The sequence below is a fragment of the Meriones unguiculatus genome, chromosome 5 (assembly GCF_030254825.1).
Source record: "Meriones unguiculatus strain TT.TT164.6M chromosome 5, Bangor_MerUng_6.1, whole genome shotgun sequence".
In the NCBI taxonomy this organism is placed as follows: Eukaryota; Metazoa; Chordata; class Mammalia; order Rodentia; family Muridae; genus Meriones; species Meriones unguiculatus.
The window spans coordinates 103,193,525-103,207,515 of NC_083353.1; the positions used below are offsets into that span (position 1 = coordinate 103,193,525).

Here is a 13,991-nt window from a genome sequence, read left to right on the forward strand (position 1 = left end):
ATCCACTGCCTAACGCACATTTGGCTTCATTCAGTACCTTGGCTATTGTGAATAAAGCTGCAAGAGACACAGGAGTGTAGCCATCTCCTCCAGTGACTGCTTTCATCTACACATATTGTGTACATTATGTGTTATATATAATGTATGATACATTGTATATATTGCATATGATATATGGATAAATTGTATGCCATTATATGTTATATATTGCTGATATAAAATATATATATATAACATAATTATGTTATATACAATATGTTATAATATATAGATATTATATATACCATTATATATAATATATTATTATTATATAGATATATTATGTATATCATATAGATCCAGAATTTGGAGCCAAATACAGTTTTCCATAATAACTATTCTAGTATTATAACTGTATTCCCACCAACTGTATCCAAGGGTTTATAAGAGAAAATTATTAAACCAATGGGCTGAATGACTAAAGTCTGAGTTGGAGCAGCTGAGGGTACACTGCTGAGAAAGAAGGACTACCATGTTTGTACATGGAACCCTTTGGGGAGCTTCCAAATACAATGATACCTATGACCAACCCCTGGGTTTCAACCTAGGCCTTAGAGGTAAAAGATTAAAAAAATCAGCAGGGACAGGGAGACGACTCAGCTAATAAAGGGCTTGCCACAAAGACAGGCATGAGAATCTGAGTTCAGATCTCTAGCACCCATGCGAAAAGGCCATGCATGGCTGTGTACACCCGCAATCCCAGTGCTATAAAGACAAGACAGGAGAAACCCTGGAGCTTGCTGGCCAGCCAGTCCTGCAGCATCAGTAAGCTCCGCGTTCAGAGAGACACTCTGTCTCGAAGAATAAGATCAAGATAGATTGAGAAAAAGTCCAAAGTCAACCTCTGACCTCCACACATGTACAGACACATTCAGACACATGCACACAAGTAAAAACATACAAACACCACACACAAGCATACAAACAATACACACGAGCATACAAATACCACATACAAACACATAAGTACACAAACACCATTTACACACACAGACAAGCATACAAACACCGAATACACACATGCACACACACACACAATCCCCAAAGACAGTAGTGCTTACAAGTTCCCAGATGCTGTCACTCTGGTTACTGCTACAGCTAGGAGATTAATCCTTTAGAACCATGGCAACAGGCCTACCTCAGAGGCATGTTGTAGCATGTGGCTAAGAAAACTCTAAATCCTAACTCATCCATTCCTGGATATTTGTAGGGACCAATTGGAGGACTGTCTCAGATGCCAAAATTCAAGGGTCCCCAAGACCCTTGTAGAAAAACAGTATATCTCTTTGCACAGAATCTGAGCCTATCCCCCAAATCACCAGATGGCTTGTCATACCCCACACAGGTCCATACTGCACAGAAACTTTCAGTATTGTTTCTGGAGTGACGATAAAAATCTGTACAGACACAGATTTTTCTCCATCCAGAATTCTTTGGAATTCATTTATTTATTTCTTACTATGTGGGTGTTTCGCCTGCGTGTATCCCTATGCCCCATGTGTGCACGGTGCCCTCAGAGGCCAGGAAGAGCATCAGATCCCATGGGACTGAAGTTACAGATGGTTGTGAGCCTCCATGTGGATTCTGAGAACTGGACCCAGGTTCTCTGGAAGAGAAGGCTGTGCTCTTAGCTACTGAGCCAACTCATCAGACCTTCTATCCAATATTTTTTTGCCCAAGGTTGGTTGAATCCATGGATATAGTATGCGCAGGTAATGAATAACTATACTTAACTAAAACTGCTGTTATTTCTGGATATTATGGGAAATACGGAGCCTCAAGCCAACCCATTTGTGGGCTTGAAGGTCTCTGAGGGCTATATGATTATGAAAAGAAGTCTCCAAGATCCAAGAAAAGAAGATCCAAGAGTAAATTATGTCCTAGGGAGTGAATCCCGTCCATTCTATGGACATGTATTCCTCATGAACAAAATGGGAAATAAGTAAAATGCCTTCCTCCTGGGATTATTATAAAGACCAAACAAAAATACGGGATGTGACCCCACTTGTAAAGTGTAAAGTATAGAATTCTAGGTGGAATTTTTTATAGCAAATTAGCTAAGAGCATACATAAAATAAAACCTGCCTGGTTTAATATTACAGCTCAGTTATTTATACTCTTGGATCTTCAAGAAGACCCTTGGTATTTTCAGTATTGACATCTAGAAATGAGAGTAATAAAAAGTACCTCTTTGATAAGGCTGGCAGAATTCTTTCATGAACTATTATAGTATGTAAATGCTAGGGATTTGCCTGACACAACACATGTTAGCTACATCCATGATCACTGGGAAAGACAGGACATCATACAGGGGTACATTTAGAAGCGCCCTTCTCCTCCAGAGGGCTATCTTCCAGACCATTCTGAATAGGCAAGCTGCTCTTTATCTATTGACTAGGGATAATGGCAGTCTCCAAGGGCTGGCTCTAATTGTTAACAAAAAGAATGCGTAAGGAAGTGAAGTCACTTGGTGGATTGTAAAGCTGTTATTATTGGAGTATTTATAGTAGTGGGATAGTTTTAGGATTGTTTTCTCAGAATGTAATGCTGGCTATTTCTGGACCATCACATAACCTCACTCTGTTCCACTTAGCTTCATCCTCACTCCCTGTTCGCTCCTAAAATTCCTATGAGTTGGGTTTACATAACCTAATAGGTTAACCAGTAATCCTCAATGACTTGTGTTTATAGGGCTTTCTTGTAAGAGTCCCTATCGGATAGAATCCAGCATCCATTTGAAGATATTGCCTCAGGAAGTACTTGGAATAGTCACAGGGCATGTGCTGGCACTACTAGAGCATTGTCATGATCTCATGATCTTGCCTACTCCTAAAAGAGAGGACCTGTAATATGTTAGAACCAGCTCAAAACCCTTTAAGGAACCATGTCTTTGTACGTAATTTAATGTTAGGACAAGATGGATGACCACTTACAAAACCAGTTACTGCCTTCCAGGGTAATAAATCCCAATATTAGGGGTGAAAGTTTCAAAAACAGAGAGATTATTTGTGTCTGCCAGGACCAAGAACTGTAAGTCAGCACGCAGGGTCACTGAGTCTTAGAGCTAAGTGAAACAGACATCTCTGAATGATACAGGAGTCAGGGTAGCCAGTAGCCAGTGTCCTCCTGCCATTATACAGCACTGAAAGAATATGTCAGCCATCTTTATGCCATCTTTCCAAAATTTTGATAATATTTTAAACAATGGTGCATACATATCTCATTTTACCAGCAACTTTTTTATTTTATGAGTGTGCCACAAGGAGAAAGAAATTGAGCAGAACACCTCTTTTCTAACTCCCACATTCATCCTCAACTCCAAACTGCCGTCTCCATTTTAAATTCCTATTCATCTCAACCCTATATTGTTCTTACTGAGACAATTCCTGGGAACTGGGCGAGATGGGCACTAGCATAAAGGCCAGGCCCTGAAAAGTGGTGACTCATACCCGTTACCCTGGTGTCGAAGCAAGGACGGAGAAAGGAGGGTCCTCAGAAATCAATGGCCAGACAACCTAGCAAAACTCATGAACTACTGGTTCAGTGATAGACAGAGAGCAATAGAGAAAAGTACTCAATGTCACCTCTGGCCTCCACATGGAGAGACAGACAGACAGACTTTCCCTAGGAGTTCACCAGAAAGCAAATGCTTAAAAGAGACTAGAGCCCCTAAGGCTGTCTCTTGCTCCTTAAACATTCAGTCGCTACCAGACTGACCAAAGTCCTTTAAAGAATGATTCATTTCTAAGATATTATTTTACATGTACCACATCCTAACAAACCAGAGCCAAAACAATTGTCCAAACGCATGTTCTTGCCTCCAAGAGAAAACACAGATTAGGCACTGCATTCTAAGAAGCCTTTGTTAAAGTGGCGGCTCCCTTAAGCTTCTATTCTCAACTGCTGGGAGAGGCTGGGAGACACGGTGCCTCCGTCAACAGCATCTACATCAGAGAAGTGTTCTGTTTATAAACCAGAGGATCTTGTTTGGAGCTCTGCTTCTGGCTAACTCCCTTCCCCACCCCTCAATCAACAAGGTCATCATTTTCTCTGTGTTGAAGATACTTGGTCTGCCTGGCTCCAGTGAATGGCATGCAGAGAACAAGTGACTGTTTATTGTGCTGAACAGTCAGCCAGGAAGCTGGTTGCATGCATGGCCTGTCTGCTCAAATGTAACTCTTTCTTGTAAGGTCATTTATTGTTCTTTTCTAGAATTTTTGGAGTCATGGAAACTGGCCCACTGGCAGGCTGGGAGCTAAGTTCTGCTTCCTATACCTATACAACTATGACTACGTGGCCTAAGGATAGAGTTTGTCCATTATCATTTGCCTAAAAATAGTGGTCTTTCTTGGTTAAGAACAGCTTTGCTGAAAGAGTTTATCAGATATGGCACAGCCATTTGCAGGTACCTATACTGAGCCTGCATAAGACCAGCCTAACCTTCAGTCAGTTCTGGATGGGAGAAGAGCTCATAGAGCTCCACCCCTCTTTCTGAATTAGCAGATGATACAGTCTAAGAAGTGGTATGTCGCTATTTTCTGTTGTGTACACACAAGGCTCCAATGGATAGTTCCAAACCATGGTTATGCAAGCACAACCTTAATTAAAACTCTGTAGGTCGCAGAACAAAATGACGTGATGTGGGAAACAGATTTTTAGGGAAGGAGGGGGATTGACCTCTTGGGAGGAGAGATGAGAAAGGATAGGGAGAGAGAGTAATCAGAATACATTTATTATTCATGTATGAGATTGTCAACAAACTTAATAGAAAACTGAACAAAACCAAGAGTTTCTCAAGGACAAAGGCTAAAACCATCCTTGCTCATGAGTTAATCACAAAGTATGGAGCCTGCGTTGACTGTGTTATTTATTTTGTTTTGTTTGCTCTGGTTTTTACTTTTAAGTCTAGTCAGAGAGGCAACAAATAGAGAAAGAAGAAAATAGAGAATAAAAAACACATGGGGTGTGCCTTTCCCAAAATAGTTCCCCAGAAGTTCCTGAGAACATTGAAAGAACAACTAATTCAAGGTTATTCAAACTGTCTTTCACAAGCTCTAATGACAACAGCAAGTAGTCAGTGTATTATAAGTGTGTGCTAATGGAGCCTCTCACTTAACCCTCTTAGCAACTCCATGAAGTAGGTTGGGTTCCTATCATCCCAGTGAGTCAAGAAGAAGGGATTTGACAAGTCCAGTAAGACAAAGGGTCAGCACAGCCTGACCCCTCACCAGAACCCTTCTCCCTGAAATAGGGGCCCACTCTCTTGTTGCATCTGGCACAAGCTGGCACCTTAAAGGTCAGCAAGCTTTGCACATCTGGTGCCCGCCACTGTTGCTCAGTCACGTGATACTCGCTTCCAGCCTGCTGCTATGTACTACTCTGTAACAATTCACACATGAATACAGCCGGGGAAGCAAGCCAGGCAGCCGCACCCAGGTGGTTTTCTAGTTTTGCGAAGCAGAAGCTTAATGTAGGCAGAACAATGGCTTACATCCAGTCACACACAGAGCTGGTAAATGTCAGATCCAGCACACTGAGGTTGGTCCCCACATCACAGGCTGACAACGCTGAGGAACAGCACTGTCTTCCATCACTGTTTCTCAACCAAACAGGAGCCAGCAGCCACAGTGAGGCTCAACTCCGGATCAATTGTTAAAACTAATCCTCTTCTGGGAGGACTGTTAAATAGCTCCTCCTTAGGAGACCAGTTCTGCTTGGGCCTGCTGGGCCACTTACGAAAGGCTTCCACAAACGTCTTCTTTCCAGGCCTCTGGGTATATCTAAAATACTCCAACAATGAAGCCTTATTCATGAATTAAGTAGACTTGGAATCACTCAGCTATTAAGTGTGGAAAGATTGCTGTTTTTCAACTAATATAACTCAAGATGTAGGGGAAGAGGAAAGGGGATGGATGCAAGTGCAGATACAGGCCAACAGCTGTGGAACACGGCCCCCAAGTCAGGAAAACAGCTAGAGTGATCTGAGCCATCTCAATGCTCACACTTAGCATAGCTCGGTAACTTCAACCTGGGAAGGGCCATGGCAAGAGGATCTCCTGTTTGGGGCCAGAATAGATCACCCAGTAAGACCCATTTCAAGGGAGGAAATGTATAACACGATTCTAGTACTAATCAGCCACAAATAGAAACATCCTCTCCTCTGAACACCTGCAACTGGACTGTTGGTTGCTTGCTGTGCACGAGGGGTGGAACTTACATATCACTACAGGGAGATACCAGTGCAGGAGAGAGAGAGAGAGAGAGAGAGAGAGACAGAGACAGAGACAGAGACAGAGACAGAGACAGAGAGAGACTGTGAAGGATTACTGGGCTGAACCTTGGCCATGAGAGTAGGTTCTCTCACAAGCTTCACCAATAACAGAGACACATACCTTTTAAAACCAAACAGAGTGCTATAGAAAACTCACTAAAATCCCTACCTTACAAGCATAAGAACCTTAGTTTTCATCCCCAGATCCCACACTGGCAAAAGCCAGTGTGGTGGTCCATGCTGCTAACACTAGAGCTGGAGAGGCAGAAACAGATACCCTGGACTCACTATCCAGACAACCCAGCCTGCTTTGTAAGTTCAGAACAGGGTAAGACTTTTTCGTATAGACCCTGACTAAAATGCTCAATCCCTATCCTGAAAGGCAAAGAGGATGGACATCAGAAGAAGAAGAAAACAGGAAGCAACCTAGAAACCTGCCACAGAGGGCCTCTGAAAGGCTCTGCCCTGCAGACTATCAAAACAGACGCTGAGACTTATGGCCAACTGTTGGGCAGAGTGCATGGAATCTTATGTAAGAAGTGGGAAATAGTAAGATCTGGAGAGATCAGGAACCCCACAAGGAGAGCAACAGAACCAGAAAATTTGAACACAGGGGTCTTCTCAGAGACTCATACTCCAACCAAAGTACCAGGCATGGAGATAACCTAGAACCCCTGCACAGATGTAGCCCATGGCAGTTCAGTGTCCAAGTAGGTTACATAGTAATGGGAAGAGGGAGTGCCTCTGACATAATCTGATTGGCCTGCTCTTTGATCACTTCCCCCTGAGGGGGGAGCAGCCTTACCAGGCCACAGAAGATGACAAAGCAACCATTCCTGATGTGATCCGATAGACTAAGATCTAAAGGAAGGAGAGGAGGACCTCCCTTATCAGTGGATTTGGGGAGGGACATGCATGAAGAAGGGGAAGGGAGGGTGGGACTGGGAGGGAGGAGGGAGGGGTTTATAGGGGGATACAAAGTGAATAAAGTGTAATTAATAAAATTAAATTAAATTAAAAAAAGAAAACCAAAAAAAAAAGTGTGAACTGTGAATGAGAAGAAACAATACTCATGATGGTTTTCTGGCCTTCACACGTGTGCACGCGCGCGCGCGCACACACACGCGCACACACACACACACACACACACACACACACACCACAGTATACATTCAACCATTTGTTCTTTTCATAGTCCCTTTTATTGCCAGGGTTCTCTTCTAGCCACTTTCCATTTTCTGTCTATTCAACCCTTGCAGTCTAAACTCCCAAGTTATCTGGTTGAAGAAGCCATCCTGATCCTCCCATCTGGGCTTCTTAACAGATGCCTTCTTCTGTACTTCTGCTATATCCAAATTATAGCAGTTATCTTAGCTAGGCTTGCACTCTGGCTCTGTTACTCAGCAGCAGTCTGCAAAATTGAGTGAAAAGTATAAGCTTCCCTCTCTATAGCTTCTGGCTTGTGTATTCTTCAGGGAACACAGAGTCTACTGTTAAAGCCCTCATTCACGGCACAGGCATCCATGCATTTGTTAAAATGAGGAGCTTATTCCTTTATGTTTCTAACAGGTTGAACCTTGCTTCTGATGTGAACAAGATACTACACATACCTCTACTAAATCTTCCCCTCTCCAAGCCCCAGGCAAAAGCTAGGTTAAATTTCTCAGCCTGCAGATCCACCACTAACCCACCAAAGCTCCAATTCTAATGTAATACATTTCTGGGAATTCTGCTAAATGGCATTCTAATGAAAGTAGCCAGGGTCAGGCTCTGACTAAGAATTTTGCATTTCTGGTGAGCTTGTGAGCAAGATTACTGGTTCGAGGACCCCACAAGAGCCACTGGCTCTAACCACAGCAGCAATGGCAGCCAAATGCAGGCTTGCTTCCTAGGGCTTGTAATGAGTAACAAAGGCTGCCTTGTGTGTTGCCATGCCTCCAGAAGAGACTTCAAATGCTCATGAGATTGTTTTTGGTACATTAGCAAAAATATTTAAGTCCTTCTCAGAGCCATAAACATCTGGGAGCACGCTCCTTTGTTTGTGCCTGTAGTGTTGGTTCAGTCACATCCTAACGATAAATCAGAAGGCAATGGGGGAGAAAAGACACTCTGGCAGATTCCATTCCAGTGATAGACAGATCAAGGAATGAATGAAAGTGGAGGGAGGAACAGATGGCCCCTCATAGCAGTCTTTCCAGACAGCACTGTCATTTGGAGACAGCTCTGGAGCCTGGCTGTGAGCCCCGGTAGAGCCTTTTATTAGGCAGAACCCCACCCTTCAACACTTGACGCCTATGGCCCCATTCCCGGATGTTCTTCTCTGTTCCCAGTAAACAGTGAGTGGCAGCATATTGATCAGGAGCCTTTTTAAGCCCCACACAGTCCCTTTGCTGGTATGCCAAGTCTCCCAGAGGTCAACGTGAACGAAAACACCCTCTCTGTGTCTCCTTTTCCAGATGTCCCTGGGCCAGCAGCAGTCTGCAAGAGGAGTGGCTTGTCTGCGGTGCAAGGGAATGTGCTCCGGCTTTGAACCTCATTCGTGGAGGTAATGGATTTGGTCAAGGAGGCTCTGTCTGCTTTTGTTTCTTGAATGTCCTTTCCAAAAATGTGGGTGGTTCTCTTTGCTCACATGATATAGGATGGATACTAAGAAGAGCAGCTAGGGAATGAGGGCCTTCCTGCTTGTCCCAATTCAGCAATGAGTGGAGTCGTCAAGATCTTGTAGAGCACAGATAAGGAAAAGTTGTTTGCATTTCATAAACCATTTCAAGGTAGATGCTATCTGGTCTAGCAAAGATTATATGGATTTTTTTTCTTGCTACAACTAAACATCTAACAAAAAGCCATTTAAAGGAGGGAGGGTTTCTTTTGGCTCACGGTTGGAGGGGATACCATCTGCCATGGAAAGAAAGGCGTGTGGCAGGTGGATTCATGGTGGCGGGAGTGTGCAGTTGGTACTCCTCACATCTTTGTGAAACAGGAAGCAGAGGCCAGACAGGAAGCAGAGCTGGGTTATGAAAACTCCAAGGTCCCACTCTTGTGGACTCACTTCCTTTAGCAAGCTTCACCTCTTAAAGTTTCCATAACCTTATAAAACAACTATTAGCTAAGACCAAGTATTCAAACATATGAGGCTATCGAAGAGATTTTGCATGCAAGCCACAACATATGGCTTTGTAAAGATGGACTTGGGGGATGGCTTTGGGGAAGAACTGTCTCCTCTCAGGTCTGTCTGAAGATGGGCTTTATCTCACCTTACTGCAGCAGCATCTCTGGGGTGGATTTTAAACTAGGTGTGACTCTTGAAATAAAGGTCAAAGGCAGAGCTGGGGAGAGAGTTCCTTCAGTAAAGTGCTTGCCTTGCAAGCATGAGGATTTGATTTCTCTTCCCAGAACTCAAATATCTCTAAGAAAGCAAAAGTAGGAGGATTCCTAGGGTTTACTGACCACAAAGACTAGCCTTGGCAACTGCTAACCTTTGAAAGTGCTGGAGCAATCAAAGACCTTCTCTCTCAACTAACAGGAAAGACAACACCTGAGTTATGACACCAAAAGTTGTCCTCTGACTACACACCACACACACACACACACACACACACACACACACGAAGACATTCTGTCCACAGTAGTGGGAAAACAGGACCTGTGATTCACATCTGTACATGAGGAGTGTCAAGTTCATCTAGAGTTCTGGAATTTGTCTTTCTTCTTTTATCACTGAGGGCTCTAAAAAATATTGAGGCTGCCAACAAATATAATGGCCTAGAAATCTTCATGTCAGTATCTAGAGTTGTGCAGGGCACAACCTGGGTAACTGTCTCTGCCACCACAGACAGGGAGAACACACTCTGTAGAACATAATAGCAAACCAAGACGTTTGTTCTCAGCTTCCTATCATAGCCTGGGCATTCAATGGAGATCAAAATTCCCCAGGTGTCTTCTAAGATATGGACATCCATGGTGAGATTGCAGCTGAAAATTATCTACTATACATGAGACGCTATCTGAAAAGAAAACAACCTAGTTGTTGATGAGCAAACTCTTCTATATCGAAACATTGAGGCAACATTACACATTAGATAGTATTTCTCTTTTTTTGCAAGTATTACAAAGAAGATGGGTAATTGGGAAGAATTTATTAGATGGCACGATTTGAACTTGGGCCTGAGTAAAACATAACCTCTCGCTCTTAAGCATCTGTACTATGGTGGGTTGTGAGCTTTTGAGCTCTGCCCATTCCTTGACTCATTTCCCCAGAGAAGCCCACATGATCTTCTACAGGAATGGGACCTGGAAAGTCATACAACCTAGTCCTTTGTCCCCTATAAAACTTCCTCCTTCAGTTGACTTGCTCCCAGCAGTGAGGTCCATCCATTCCTGTTTTAGCTATTTCAGTAGACTGTGGCCTTCGGAGAAGTTAACTTATCCATCGGATCAACCCTACCAGTCCTAAATCTTCTTTCCATCAGTTCCTCAGATAATATTGAGGAATCTCTTCAACTCTGGGTGGACAGTGGATAGAGCCAGATGATCTCTGTACCTGAGACAGGGATTAAATGTTCTCTCAATGTACAAGGCTCAGTCCTGGGCTGCTGTTGCCCAGCATCCTAACAGGGAATGCGGTTTGGTTCTCTAGTTGTTAAAGGAGGCAGAACAAGTCTGTCTCAATCCTTTATGCTTGCTGGGAGCAGAAGCCTCTTTGTATTGTTTTAATCCCTATGTTGCCTTGTCATCCTGCCCATGGTTTGAGCAGCAAGTCAATTTCTTGGGAAGCATAGATTGTATCTGGAGGTCCTACATAGAGCATGTCATCTTCTATTAGAATGACCTACTAGGAGCTTCAATTCAGTGATATCACAGCATCTCAAGGAAACACACTTTCCACACAGCTTCATGTCCCAGTTTTCACAACTAGTTGTTAAAGATACTGTATTAGTTTTATTTCTGATACCATGATAAATGCCCCAATAAAAGCACTTTAAGAAAGAAGTTATTTATTTGGGCTTACAGTTCTAGAAGGTATACAGTCCATTTTGGCAGGAAAGGCATAACGGCAGGAGCAGGAGGCTAGCCCATCACATTGCATTAGCAGTCCAGAAGGGAGAGCAAACAGGAAGAGGGACCAGTCCACAAATTTTCAAAGCCCATCTCCAGCGACACTCTTTCTTCTACAAAGCTCTACTTGAAGTTTTATAACCTTCCAAACAGCACCCTCAGCTGGGAGCCAACCGTCCACATGTGAGCCTATGGTGGATATTTCATTTTCAAATCACAACAGATACTTAAACAGTCATTTAAATCAGTCAACCTTGTTTGGAAGGAAAGCCCACAACTAGTGGACTTAACTAGGTTTACCTAATACAGAATAGAAGGCAATTCCCAGTTATCCACAAAGAGAGGCAAACGGGCCACTTTAATGCCACTTAGGTTCTTTTGGGATGTGTACGTGTCCCTCACGATGGGGGTACCTGACAAGAGTTAGGGTAGAGTGGGAAGGTATCTTCCTCATCTGTCACAGTGCTGCAGTGTGCCCAGCATTCAGAAGAGCATGAATATCAGGGGGAAGTAATGTGGACAAGATCTCAAAGAACATCAAAGAACATGTTTGTTAACATTTCCCCATCTCAAATTGTTTGCATTCCCAGAGGCTCATGTAGCATCCTGAGAGCCCACATTAACCACAGCGACCCACAGCATCCTCCACATCCAGTTCCATGTGTGAGATATAGGGAGATCAGGGGGTCAAATGGAACACAAAAGGCTTACAGTTGGGGCTCTCCTGTGTCCAACCCACTGTGCTTTTCTTTCCCCTACTACTGTCGTCACCTCTCAAGTAAAAAGGACTATCCCTGTCCATCACCAACTTTCAGCCTGCTTCTCAAAAGGAAAGGCAAGAGAGTCCAGTGGATTGTGAGATGCTAACTTATACATATCAGCAGACTCCTTCCTATGGGATCAAAAGTTATGTGCCCCACTGTTCATGTACCCCACAGTGCCCTTAAGGTCCTTTGTCTCCTGTGGTCCTGGTTTAAAACTTCCAGGTCATAGATTTAACTCTTCTCACATGGCAGCTCACCAAATGTGGACTTGGGATGCAAGCATCCCAAATAACATTCCGCCCATCATGCCACACAAGATGCAGCCTGATACTAAATAAATGGTAGGCTTTATTTTAGCTTCCTTAACTCAACGTTTTCTGGATGCCAGACCACAGAACACTGGGCTCTCATCTGCGTGTGAACTACTCACATTCTGTGTTGAGTTAAGGCTAGCAGAGGCACCCCATATTCTATCATGGTTCAGGCTATGTTCCTGCTTTGTGTTAAACTTCCCTCTCCTTCTGCCATGCCAGCTGTGAGCTCCATGAAGGATCTAGTTAAACCCCCTCTTCAAATGAAATGCACTTTTCAATTCCTCTCCCTTACCACCCCCCCAACACACACCATTGTAATTTGTGAGCTGATGATGCTCCATTGAGGGGGGGGGGTGAACTATAGGATCCTTTTGGCCACATCCCAGGCTTCTATCCACTAAATGACAGGACCATTGGGCCCCCCAATCATGATAATGAAAACTTCCAACACTGCTAACTACCCATTGAGGGATATGATCAGAGTTGAGAGACCATGGATATAAGACTATCCAGTGATACCTCTGACAGCCTGACGTGAAAGCAAGCAGGGCTCTTTCGGGTTGCTTTGACCCCATCACACATCTTCAGCCAAGCCCCCTTGCCTTGCCCCAGTCCCTGTAGTTGTTCTTAACATTTCTCACTCTCCTTAACAATCTCTTAAATTGTATGCACTGGGGCGTCTGAGACACTGCACAGCAAACTATGGTGACAGGTCTGAGAAGGGAGGAAAGAACACTTTTCTTCTCACACCATAGAACTCTCTGGAGTTCTAAAACTTAACGACATGACACAAAACAGTCAAACACTTCCTTTTATTAATTGTCAGAGAGAGAGAGGCACCAGGGCTTTCAAGTGAACTTGAAACATCCCCAGGATGTATCTCCTCCTCCTCCTCCTCCTCCTGGGCCCCTGACAGAACCACCCTCCCAGGACATCAATCTCCCCAGCTGGAAGGTTTTACTCAGTTCACTCCCTTTCCCCTGGCTTCTGTCCACAAATCTGAAGAAGATTCCCACCAGATCTCACTTCAGTGGGTATGCTGAAGAATTTCGACCAGAACTTATGCAGTTCATGAATCATAGGAGACAATTTTAATGATTTTCAAGAGTAGAGAACTTAGCATACTTTTTTTTTTCTGTAAAGGGCCAAGTAATAAATATTTTAGGCTTTGCAGGTCAGAGGGTTTCTGTTGTAACTATTCAACTGTGCCAAAGCAACCAAGGGTAGGCATACAAATAAATAAATATGCATGTGTTTCCATAAAACTTTATTTGTAAATAGAAAGTCAGGGGCCAGGTTCAGGCCACAGGCCACACACATTTTGAATAAATTAGCATTTGCCATGGTAACTACCAAGGGGGAAATTGCAGCTCTTGTTTACAACCAACATGGAACACTACCTTCTCTGATGGTATTTGCATTCTGAGTTCACCAAAGCTAGACAGAAAGAAAGACAGGTGTGTCACCTCAGTACCAGTCCCCGTCCCGAGAGCCGGGTCGGCCTGCTGCCAGTCTTTCTAGGTAAATGTAGTGAAACTTTGCGCTTGT

General features: G+C 43.6%; 1 protein-coding gene across 1 annotated transcript in view; it reads left to right on the top strand.

Moving 5' to 3' along the window:
- The window catches only part of Lmcd1 (LIM and cysteine rich domains 1), a 62,266-nt gene that overhangs the window by 24,715 nt on the left and 23,560 nt on the right, over positions 1-13,991 (top strand). Inside the window, exon 2 of the mRNA XM_021636485.2 lies at positions 8,767-8,855. Coding sequence (XP_021492160.1) covers positions 8,767-8,855 — 89 coding nt within the window. The remainder of the gene's footprint in view (positions 1-8,766; positions 8,856-13,991) is intronic.